Source organism: Nicotiana tabacum, chromosome 10, assembly GCF_000715075.1.
Source record: "Nicotiana tabacum cultivar K326 chromosome 10, ASM71507v2, whole genome shotgun sequence".
Classification (NCBI taxonomy): domain Eukaryota; kingdom Viridiplantae; phylum Streptophyta; class Magnoliopsida; order Solanales; family Solanaceae; genus Nicotiana; species Nicotiana tabacum.
In genome coordinates this window covers 152,565,665-152,578,394 of record NC_134089.1, presented here as the reverse complement: position 1 = coordinate 152,578,394, position 12,730 = coordinate 152,565,665, and the positions used below count along the sequence as shown (strand labels likewise).

Here is a 12,730-nt window from a genome sequence, read left to right as displayed (position 1 = left end):
ATTGATTCTCAACTCTCTGAAATCAAAAATCTTCTTACAGCCACTCAGTCTACTGTTGGTGACATTCATGCTATTTCCAAGGAAACAGGGTCTGATGTGTCCAAAATTAGAGTTGTTGTTCTCAGAGTTAGGGAGAATGTTGTCAAAGCCTTCAAGGAAATTCATGACAAGTTGGATGGAGTGAGCATCTCAGCCAATGCAAGGTTTGACCAGTTGAAGGAGGCCAACTGCAACACCCTTACTTATTTTCTACGCCATTAATATGGTGTTTTAAGACAATTTCCTTTGCTCTGCTGGTTTTTTGCTGTGTTTCAGCCTTTGGATAATCTTTATTTTTTGCTATATTGTTTTTGTAAACTGTTTTCCCAGTCGTTGGATGATCACTATAACTTTTCTGCTTCAATGCTATCTATTCTATTTAGTTCTTATCTTGTTCCCTCTTTGCTGATGCCAAAAAGGGGGAGAAAGAGTACTGTTATATTTGTATAGGTACAATTTGCGACAGCAGTCGACTCTGTCATAAACTAGTCAACTGCATACATTGAGGGAGAATATCATGGACTAGTCAACTGCATACATCGAGGGAAAGTAAAATACATGGAAGTCAACTGGTGTTTACTATTATATATTATTTTGTCATCGTCAAAAAGGAGAAGATTGTTAGATCCAGTTTTAATGATGCAAATAATATGTATATGCAAGAAATCAATTACAAGAAGTCAAGAAGATACTACAAGACTGCTGGAGTCAATCCTGATGACTAAGGAAATGAATCAATTAGCAAAGATTACAATACAATCAGCAAATCTGGACGCCTAAGGAAAGGACTCGCAAATCTGTATAACTAAGGAAAGAATCCAATCAGCCAATCAATCAACAAAGAGTAACGACCACCTGCGATGGAAAAAATCAAGCAAGTCTTAACCTAAGGCACGAATCAAGGATAGTATCCCGGAAGATCGAAGATTCTGTAAAGATTGGTACGCGACTAATTCCGGAAGAACCAACAATCAAGGAGCAAGTCTTCATTACATACATCTGTTGAAGAAAATCAAGGGAAAGCAACGACTAGTTATCTTATTCTTGGAAAGGACCAATCTCTTTCCAAGGATCAAATCTCTTGGGTTGTCAAGCCTCGACCTTCATCAAAGTATTTATACCCAGCCTTAAACCCTAGTCATATATACTTTGATCGAACCAAAAACCACTCTTTTTATTTTACTGCAAACAAACATTGTAGTTCACTAAGATCTGCTATGTAACAAGTCAGAGAAAAAAGGTGAGTATAACACTGGTGAGGCATTGTATCAAAAAGAAATGAGTGCTAGAGAAACTGTGTTGTCAATTCACTTCAACTGTACTCGGAGAAACACATTTACTAAAAGAGAATTCCCTTGCAACCCAAGGAGACTGGACTAGGATTCACATTGAATCCGAACCAGTATAAAATTCTGGTGTCTTTAATTCCTGCATTTACCTTCTGCAATTTACTTTCTGTCATTATAACTGTCAAGTTATTATATCTAGTGGACTACTCGATTAATTAGTCAACTAATAAGCGATTAAATTTAAATATTTATAATTCACCCCCCCCCCCTTGTACTTTCAGGCACAAAAAGACAAAACGAGACAATAGCAGTAACAACAAAGGATATTTCCATAGGAAAGTAAGGAATAAAATTTCTTTTGGATATTTCATTTATTTTGTAGATTGCTTCATCTTCAATTGTTTAGTCTAAGCGATTTATTAGGCAGATTAGTTTTTTTTCTTCTTTTTCCTAAAGCATGTGATTTGCCTTTCATGGATCTTGTGGTTTTTCATTATGATTTAAGGCATAATATTTAGTACTCTGATTAGATAGCTTTGTTGAATTCAATCATTCCACTCAAAAAGAAAGACACATTTTAGAATGCTTTACATCATTCATGTGGATAATCTAGACTTTGCTTGTTGATTACATTACTCATAAATCATATACATCCACAATAATGTATCACCATATACCTTTTTCCAAGTGAAAAATTCTTTTCTAAGGATCCAATGAAACTTTTCGTCGCACTTTTGAGTGTAAACTCTTACTGCATTAGCTAGAATTGGACCTACCCAAACGGTACTTTTCCCACCAATTAGTGTTTTTCTAATATATGTTGAGTAAAAAACAATTTGCCTTTGTTAGTGCCTTTCATTATTGGAAAGACAGTGCTAATGACTTAAGAACACTTGACTAAAAAGAGGCTGTGCAGTGGACTCTAAACTCCCGCTATGCATGAGATCCGGAGAAGGGCCGGATTAGATAGTATATTGTACGTAATCTTACTCTGTATTTCTGCAAGAGTATATTTCCACGACTTGAATATTTGGCTTATCCTTTAAAATAATGTATCCCTCAAACAATCGCACACAACTTGCTTGTTGGCATTTGCAAATACTGTCACTGCTTTAACAAGTTACTCCCCGTGCTTATATATGATGCGTTTGTTCTTCTTCAAAAAAAATTACACCTGTTCTTTTGTATATTTGGAAATACTCTTATTAATGGCATGCTCGTATAGTAATTAAAATATCATTTATTTTTAAAATCACAAGTGGAGAAAGTATTGTTGAGTTTCTTTTTAATATAGAAAGGTATTAAAAAGAGGGTGAATGGGAAATGGAGGGAAATAAAAATTTTGAGTAAAATTTTAAGTTTCCCTCTCCTTTTAATGAGACATTGTCCCTCATTGGTAGAGGAAAAGGAGTTTGGTGGGTTTATATACAAATGCACTTCATGTAGCTCTTAAAGAGTTAAGAAGAAAGCAAGCCTCGCGCCGTCATCGTCTCCCACTATTGCCAAATGCTTGCTCCATAATAGCAAGTGATTACTCCATTAGTTAGCAGCCTGGTGCTCCGTCCACCATGACCAAGTGCTCCACTAAATCAGTGGCAGCGGGTCCGTGTTTAGCAGCTAACTGCACTATAAATAGATGGTGCAAGCAGCTTGTTGAAGACACACCGAAACAGAATTGAGAGCTATTGATCTTCTCCTCACCGAAAACTCAACGTTGGCTATAATTTGCATTCCTTCCTCTCAGAATTTCCATTCGACTTCTGAGTTTTCCTCCCTTGTTCTGCATTGTTTTAAACTACAAACAAAGCATCTGTAAGTGTGATTTGCTGCCAAACTTTGTATTCGCTGAAACACTGGGGTTTGAAGTACCGCTACACCAGTGTGTAATTCGTTCTATCCTGGGAGGAAATAATCCATAACCTTGAGTACTAGGAGGGGATTAAATTCCTTAAGGAAACACTGTGAATTCAGTGGGCTCGAATTAATTTCTGTTTTATTTATATTTACGTTTATAAGCTAACGTTCTAATTTCCAGAATCATTATTTACAAATACAGGAGCAACAACAAGCTTAAGGAATTTAATAATTTTAGTTTCTGTATTTGTTTTACTTTTATTATTTTGGAAACTATAACCTTTATGGTTTTTGTGTACTCCCGTTTGGAGAGTAAAGCCTTCATGGCGGTTTGTTGGAGATTAAAATCTACGTGATTTTTACTCCAGTTTTAAAGCCTTCGTGGCGTTTTGTTGGAGATTAAAATCTACGTGATTTTTCACTCCAGTTTTAAACGTTTGTTTGTGTCATTTTTACAGTAAAAATGGCGAATGACGGAAATAAAGTTGTTCCGATGATGACTGCCAACGCATCGACAAGTCGAACTCCGGTGTTGGCACCAGCAGAGAAACCCAGAAAATTTTCTGGGATGGATTTCAAGCGCTTGCAGCAAAAGATGTTCTTCTACTTGACTACGTTATGTCTACAGAAGTTCATTAAGGAAGATGTTCCTGATCTTCCAGATGAAACTCCAGAGAATGATAGCTTTCTCGTGATTGAGGCGTGGAAGCATTCTGACTTCTTGTGCAGGAATTATATTCTTAGCAGACTGGAGGATAATCTGTATAATGTATACAGTGGCGTGGAGACGTCAAAAGAATTGTGGAATGCGCTTGAAAAGAAATACAAAACTGAAGATGCCGGGATGAAGAAATTCGTCGCTGCAAAATTTTTGGACTACAAAATGGTAGATAGCAAGTCTGTTATTACCCAACTCCAGGAGTTACAAGTGATTATTCATGATCTACTTGCTGAAGGTATATGTCAAATAAATGCTAATGTTGAAAGTAAAATTTTTAGTAATTTTACTAACGGAATTTTCATTGAAGGTCTTGTCATCAATGAGGCATTCCAAATAGAAGCAATAATTGAGAAGTTGCCTCCATTGTGGAAGGACTTTAAAAATTATTAGAAACACAAATGAAAGGAGATGTCCCTTGAAGATCTCATTGTTCGATTGAGAATCGAAGAGGACAATAAAGCTGCTGAAAGGAGAGGCCGTGGAAATTCAACAATAATGAGAGCAAATATTGTTGAAGATAACAAAAAGAGAAAGAAGGCTTCTGGTCCGAAATACAACCCAAGCAAGAAGCGGTTCAGTGGAAACTGCTACAACTGTGGGAAAACCGGACACAAATCTACGGAGTGTCGTGCTCGAAAGAAAGACAAGCAAAGGGGTCAAGCAAACATGGTAGAAAAGCATGATGATGTTGATGACTTGTGCGCCATGCTTTCTGAATGCAACCTGGTAGGAAACCCAAAGGAGTGGTGGATTGATTCTGGAGCCACTCGCCATGTTTGTGCTGTGAGGGAAGCATTTTCTACATATGCTTATGCTGGACCCGAAGAGATGCTCTCTATGGGAAATGCTGCTACAGCAAAAATTGAAGGATACGGTAAGATATTTCTCAAGATGACTTCTGGCAAGGTCATGACTTTGAACAACGTCCTTCATATTCCCGAGATTAGGAAGAACTTAGTCTCTACTGGACTTCTTGTAAAGCACGGTTTCAAGTGCGTTTTTGTATCTGACAAGGTAGTGATTAGTAAGAATGAAATGTTTGTAGGAAAAGGTTACCTTACTGAGGGCCTTTTCAAGCTGAATGTAATAGTTGTTGAAACTAATAATAAAACTTCAGCTTCTTCTTGCTTACTTGAGTCAAATGATTTATGGCATGTACGTTTGAGTCATGTCAATTATAAAACCTTGCGAAAAATGATTAAATTGGAAGTATTGCCTAAGTTTGAATGCGAAAAATCAAAATGTCAAATATGTGTGGAATCTAAGTATGTTAAACATCCTTATAAGTCGGTTGAAAGGAATTCAAATCCTTTAGACTTAATTCACACAGATATTTGTGACATGAAGTCAATACCATCTCGCGGTGGAAAGAAGTATTTCATAACTTTTATTGACGATAGTACTCGATATTGCTATGTTTACTTACTTAATAGTAAAGATGAAGCAATAGACGCATTCAAGCAATACAAAAATGAAGTTGAAACGCAACTTAACAAGAAAATCAAAATGATAAGAAGTGATAGGGGTGGTGAATATGAATCTCCTTTTGAACAAATATGTTTAGAATATGGAATTATTCATCAAACAACAGCCCCTTACATGCCCCAATCCAATGGGATTGTGGAAAGAAAGAATCGTTCATTAAAGGAGATGATGAACGCATTGTTGATAAGTTCTGGTTTGCCACAGAACTTGTGGGGGGAAGCCGTTCTTACGTCCAGCCGAATACTAAATCGAGTACCCCATAACAAAACACAATCCATTCCATATGAAAAATGGAAAGGAAGGAAGCCCAACTTGAATTATTTTTAAGTGCGGGGGTGTTTGGCAAAAGTGCAAGTTCCTAAACCCAAAAGGGTAAAAATAGGACCGAAAATAGTTAATTGTGTTTTCATAGGATATGCGACTAATAGTAAAGCATATCGATTTCTGGTTCATAAATCAGAAAATCCCGACATTCATAATAATACGGTTATAGAATCAGATAATGCTGAGTTCTTTGAAAATATATATCTGTATAAAAAGGAATGCGAGTCGATTAGTGAAGGATCTAAACGACCTCGGGAAGAAACAAAAGAAAGTACATTTAATCAGGGGGATCCAAGACGTAGTAAACGTCAAAGAACGTCTACTTCGTTTAGACCAGATTTTGTGACTTTCTTATTGGAAAATGAGCCTCGAACATTTAAAGAAGCTATGTCTTCTTCGGAATCATTGTTCTGGAAAGAGGCAGTCAATAGTGAAATAGAATCCATATTGAACAACCATACATGAGAATTGGTTGATCTTCCTCCTGGAAATAAACCTTTGGGTTCTAAATGGATTTTTAAGAGAAAAATGAAAGATGATGACACTATTGATAAATTTAAGGCAAGACTTGTTTTCAAAGGATATAGACAACGAGAAAGTCTTGACTACTTTGATACATACTCCCCAGTTACAAGGATTACGTCCATACGGATGTTAGTAGCATTAGCTGCAGTGTATGGTCTTGAAATTCATCAAATGGATGTTAAAACGGCCTTCTTAAATGGAGAGTTGGAGGAAGAAATTTACATGGAACAACCTGAAGGGTTTGTGGTTCCAGGTAAAGAAAATAAGATATGTAGACTTGTTAAGTCCCTTTACGGACTAAAACAAGCACCCAAACAATGGCATGCGAAATTTGACCAAACAATGTTGTCAAATGGTTTTAAGATAAATGAATGTGATAAATGTGTGTACATTAAAAATGTTCCAAATCACATAGTCATTGTTTGCATATATGTGGATGATATGCTGATAATGAGTAATAACATTGCCAACATAAATGCTACTAAACGTATGCTAACTAGCAAGTTTGATATGAAGGACTTGGGAATTGCGGATTTAATTCTGGGGATTAAGATCCAAAAGACTCCTCAAGGTCTGACATTGTCACAATCTCATTATATTAAGACAGTACTTGAAAAATTCAAGCACTTAGGCTTTAAAGTTGCAAAGACTCCAATTGACGTGAATCTTGCATTAGCAAAGAACAAAGGCCAAAGCATATCACAATTGGATTATGCTCGTGTGTTGGGATGCTTAATGTACATCATGAATTGTACACGACTAGATATAACTTGTGCTATAAGTAAACTAAGTCGATACACGAGCAATCCAGGTCAATCTCATTGGATGGCAATGAAACGAGTTTTGGGATACTTAGAACATACCCAAAACTTTGATTTGCACTACAGTAAATATCCTGCGGTGATTGAAGGATATTGTGATGCAAATTGGATCACCGGTTCAACTGATTCGAAGTCCACAAGTGGATATGTATTCACTATTGGTGGAGGAGCGATATCTTGGAAATCGTCCAAACAAACATGTATTGCCCGCTCTACAATGGAGGCTGAGTTCATAGCCTTAGATAAAGTCGGTGAAGAAGCTGAATGGCTCCGGAATTTCTTGGAAGACATTCCATTTTGGCCCAAACCGTTGGCACCAATATGCATACACTATGATAGCCAAGCGGCAATTGGAAGGGCTGGGAGCGTTATGTATAACGGTAAATCTCGTCATATACGACGAAGACATAAAACCGCTAGGCAACTTCTCTCTAGAGGAATTATCACGATTGACTATGTAAAGCCAAGTGATAATGTGTCGGATCCACTTACAAAAGGCCTAACTAGAGAGGTAGTTGAGAAATCATCGAGGGGAATGGGACTATGGCCGAGAACAAGTCATTGTGGCGGTAACTCTACCTAGAAGACTGGAGATCCCAAGATCTAGGTTCAAGGAGATCAAACAAAGTCATTAATGACTGTTCAACATTGTCAACAAAATTTTTTAGTCCATTCTCGTGATGAGACAATGTTCAGTACCAAAGATAAAGCATTAAGGTTTTTTAATGATTTCTAAATTTGATACAGAGTATATCAAATAGTGTATCTACAGGATGACACGTTTAGGAATCACCTATGTAAGTGTAAAGTGTTAGCCGCTTCAAGGAGAATTTTGCAAGGCCAATTCTCTACGCACTTATGAAACCAGGCAATGTTCATGGCTGAAACAAACACAACAGTGAGAACCAAAGACGGTTAAGGGATTGATCGTGTGACTTATGGTTGTCTAGGTATACACTAAAGTTCGACGGTTCAAAGATATCAAATCTACCGATTGACCGAGTATATCCGACATAAGTTCACTACGGAAAGTTCAAAGGGAAACCTACTTATCCAGATGCAATTAATCCTTGCTTGCAAATCACACAAGTTTTTCATACATACTTTCGTGATATAGTCATTCCTCATTCATGTGGGGGATTGTTGAGTTTCTTTTTAATATAGAAAGGTATTAAAAAGAGGGTGAATGAGAAATGGAGGGAAATAAAAATTTTGAGTAAAATTTTAAGTTTCCCTCTCCTTTTAATGAGACATTGCCCCTCATTGGTAGAGGAAAAGGAGTTTGGTGGATTTATATACAAATGCACTTCATGTAGCTCTTAAAGAGTTAAGAAGAAGGCAAGCCTCGCGTCGTCGTCGTCGCTCGCTCGCTCGGCTCGGCCTCGGCTTCGGATTTGGATTTGGTCAAATAATCGATTGATTGATTAATTTTTTGGACCAAATTTATTTGTTAATAGTAAATATTAACGTAATAATATCCGTGTTTGTAACGGATATGTTCCAATCCGTGGATTTGTGCGTCTCCCACCATTGCCAAATGCTTGCTCCATAATAGCAAGTGATTACTCCATTAGTTAGCAGCCTGTTGCTCCGTCCACCATGGCCAAGTGCTCCACTAAATGAGTGGCAGCGGGTCCGTGTTTAGCAGCTAACTGCACTATAAATAGATGGTGCAAGCAGCTTGTTGAAGACACACCGAAACAGAATTGAGAGCTATTGATCTTCACTTCACCGAAAACTCAACGTGGCTATAATTTGCATTCCTTCCTCTCAGAATTTCCATTCGACTTCTGAGTTTTCCTCCCTTGTTCTGCATTGTTTTAAACTACAAACAAAGCATCCGTAAGTGTGATTTGCTGCCGAACTTTGTAATCGCTGAAACACTGGGGTTTGAAGTACCGCTACACCAGTGTGTAATTCGTTCTATCCTGGGAGGAAATAATCCACAACCTTGGGTACTAGAAGGGGATTAAATTCCTTAAGGAAACACTGTGAATTCAGTGGGCTCGAATTAATTTCTGTTTTATTTATATTTACGTGTATAAGCTAACGTTCTAATTTTCAGAATCATTATTTACAAATACAGGAGCAACAACAAATATTAGAAATGAAGTTGAACCCAAGAAATTTATGCACGAAAGAACCAAAAAGATAGCAAATATACTAGTAGTAAGTTGATGTCAACACAATTACAAAAAGGAAGCAACAACTAGAACAAAGCCATTGCTCTCCTCGACCAACACTAACTAATGAGATAAAAATTACAAAAAAAAATGAAGTCTGAATTGGAGCTACAATAAATAAGAGCTGCTGCTATCCTTAAACAACTAATTAAGGTCATCAAAATTCAGTCTATCCCCTCTCCTTTTCAATCTTCAGTGGGTAATTCACAGTTTCCATATTCTGCCAAGATAAAACAACAAAAGAGAAGAAAAAAAGTTACTCCAACGATAAATAAATAAATAAAGAAAGAAAAAAGTTAAACAGATAGAAGATAACTTGAGTGGGCGTAATATGCAAATACGATCAGTAACTTTCAAGTACCCATAAAAGATTATATGATCCAGAAAAAAAAATGCTTTACTCTCAGCTTTAAAGTACCAAAGGTAAATCTTTATCAATTATAGATAATAAATACTGGTGTCATTTTGACCATCCACGAATATCCATTGATTCAACATGGTTAAAAATGAAGTAGAAATGCCTAATGCTTCTATAAATCTTTGAAAACTAAAGTGGTAATAAATATTAACCACACTACTTAATCCACTATAGTTAAGTTATAAATTAAGTTAAAAATGCATATAATAACTACTCCACTATTTAGTGATAACAATAAATATAAAGACATAATTTTAACGGATAGACTTTTCGGGTGAAAAGATAAAATTAGTCGATCAATCTAAACTAATTAGATTTGAGAGCTTAAAAGTGCATAAAATATATATTTTCTCCGTTTTAATTTATATAAACTTATTTTCTTTTTAGTCATTACCAACGGAAAGACGACCGTCCTTTTTTAGAAACAATTTACCTTTATACAGTAATTTATAATCACACAAAATATATGTGTCTTATTTTACATTACAAATACAAAATTCTTTTCTTTTTTTATAAACTTCGTGTCCTATTAAATATGTTCACATAAATTGAAATGGCGGAGTATAATAATATTATATTACGTAGAAAACTATTTATTTTATTTTTATCGGCTATTTCTTTTTCGACTAAAAATAAACGTCTCCGTCTATCACGTGCTGTCCCCAAACCTGCCTGGATTGCACCATCATTCCAGACTTTGTGGACCCTATCGCAACAAATTTTTGATATGTGGGGCCTTTATTTAGTTACCAGAACACGTTAGCAAAATCATGCAAAACCAACCCTTAAAGTGCGCCACACATTAAATTTTACCATAAACACGAAAATTATACCTCGAACCATAAGTCAAACATGTCACAGTAATCAAGAATGGAAAACACAAATTCCGATAAAATTATAATAATGTGGAGAAATGATATGCTACTTACTAGGTTGTTGATGAACAATGTAAGCGGCCCCACCAAAATAACACGAACCCATCGCACGCCCTTTCTTCTGATAATAGCTGTTGAAAGCGTATGATGCATGAGCTTCCAGCGTGTTAGGATTGTAACACGTGGACCCTGGCTGAATCGAACGGCAATCAGCTCCACCCTCACCACAAGCGAAATCTAGAGCTGCTTGTAGATTATCCTTCCCCGCTTCACCACTCGCCACACACCATGTTTGCCCCGGCACACCCGCCGACACATTCCCCTTCCCGCCTTTCTGCATTCTCTCGCCGCCGGCAACCGGTGACTGCCGGTCAATATAATGTTTCAGTCCCTCCATATTTAACGGTATGTCATAAACTTTTCGCTCATTCGGGTAGAATAACCCGAAATTTCGCTCCGATGTGGGACCCGGCTTTTTGTTTTCGTTGAAAAGTGCAAAGAGGAAGACTGTGATGTCTTCTTTCGGCCTTAAAGGGGTCCCACCACCGGTGAGGATTCGCCGGACTAGGTTGCCGTTGTACGCGGCGGCATTGTCCAGGCTGGCACCGACTTCAATGTCGTCTCCTTTAGACGGCCAGCCAGTTTCCGTTACGACCATTTTGATATCATCGTACTTCAAAGCAGATAATGCAGCGAAAACGGCGTCAACTTGAGCGTCAAAGAGGCTAAAGTAACGAAGTCCGTTACCGGCGTCAACAACACCGGGATTTTCCCGGAACAAAGCGTAGTCAAGTGAAATGACGTCGGAGTTTGACTCGTATGCAAAAAACGGGTAACAGTTAACCATAAGGAAGGATCCAGTTTGGCGGAGAAAATCCAACATGGGTTTAATTACGGGTTCGACCAATTCGGATCGGAACGATCCGGCTGAAGACGGGTAAGAGTTCTGCAATGCACTAAGAGCAACAGGAGAAGAGACTTTGATTTTGTCATGGATATTGTACTTCAAAAGAGCCTCATGAATATTCTTCATAGCGGGTACAAGAAAACGGGTCGTGTTATGCGGGTCAACGAAAACTTCATTTCCAACGGCAATGGATTCGATTTGAGTAGAAGGGTAGTAAGCAACAACATTACGCTGGACCCAAGAGTAAGCAAATGACTGGCGTTTAGCTGCATTGTAGAGGAGCTCGTTGGGAAGGTTAACGGTAACCATAATACCCGACCCGGAAAGTGCTTTGAGTACAGCGGGGTCAGTATCGTAGACTTTAACACGTTCTACGCCTTGAAATTTCAGCAGTGCTACAGCTTTTACTGCTGATGGTAAGTTGTTAGCTACACGCCCATAGTTCACTCCAATTGAACCACCATCTGCAAATACACCAAAAAAAATTTAGTTCAATAATCAAAATACAGACTTTAAGTTAGTGGAAATGAGAATATAAAGAACATGAGTATTACCTGCAATGGAGAAAAGGAAAAGGGAAAAGTGTAAGAGGAGAAGACAAATGGTGAGTTTTTCCATGCTCTATTGTTTGAAGAAGAAACAGAGCATGAAAGTGTGTGTAGCTTTAAAAGGGGCTGGTAATGGGGGAGAATAATGTAGAGCAAGAAATTACGGGGCGTATGTATAGTGGAGAGTGATGGGGTTGAGGGGATCGAGGGGATAGGGGGTGGGGGTGGGAGCCTACGTTTCAACAAAAGGTAATACTCTTCGTCTCACTTTAAAAGAGAAATTTGATGCACTTTATCTCTAGTTCACAAGTATTCCGAAGACAGATAGTCTGTGCCAATTCAAATATTAGTAGCTAATTCACGTCTCTGACCTATAGTTAATACAAAACAACTTTGTCCATGCTCCAAAACTCTCCTTTCCTCGCCTACTTTATATGTTGCATTACTTCCTCCCTCTCAACTTCTCTATCGTGGTTTTTAGAAATAGTTGTCTCAAATTATTTGTTATTTTAGAAGTTCATCGCTAAATTAATATCTTTTTCCTATTTTACCCTTTATATTAATTATTCTTGAAGACTACAAATAACTCAATTATGAGTAACTATTAAATGAAGAGAGATTATATCTTAAAATATAAATAAGGGTAAAACAGTCAAAATTCTCTCCTATTTAATTTTTTCTTAAGGGACGTGTAAAAGAGAAACACGATAAATAATTTGATACGGAAGAAATAAAATTTAT

General features: G+C 37.3%; 1 protein-coding gene across 1 annotated transcript; it reads right to left on the bottom strand.

Moving 5' to 3' along the window:
• Positions 1–9,185: 9,185 nt before the first annotated feature.
• LOC107786565 (glucan endo-1,3-beta-glucosidase 12) lies at positions 9,186–12,384 on the bottom strand. The gene is made up of 3 exons (XM_016608058.2): positions 11,996–12,384; positions 10,589–11,905; positions 9,186–9,461 (listed from the first exon to the last, which is right to left on the bottom strand). The coding sequence occupies exons 1-3, from the start codon at positions 12,057–12,059 to the stop codon at positions 9,427–9,429; spliced, it is 1,416 nt and encodes a 471-aa protein (XP_016463544.2). The 5' UTR covers positions 12,060–12,384; the 3' UTR covers positions 9,186–9,426.
• Positions 12,385–12,730: the final 346 nt, after the last annotated feature.

What these genes read in the sequence shown, in the direction of transcription:
- LOC107786565 (XM_016608058.2), bottom strand. Translation starts at nt 12,059, where the DNA reads ATGGAAAAACTCACCATTTGTCTTCTCCTCTTACACTTTTCCCTTTTC. An exon ending in TTTCCTTTTCTCCATTGCAG is followed by an intron (nt 11,906 to 11,995) that starts GTAATACTCATG and finishes GTGTATTTGCAG; the next exon opens with ATGGTGGTTCAATTGGAGTG. An exon ending in CATTGTTCATCAACAACCTA is followed by an intron (nt 9,462 to 10,588) that starts GTAAGTAGCATA and finishes TTATCTTGGCAG; the next exon opens with AATATGGAAACTGTGAATTA.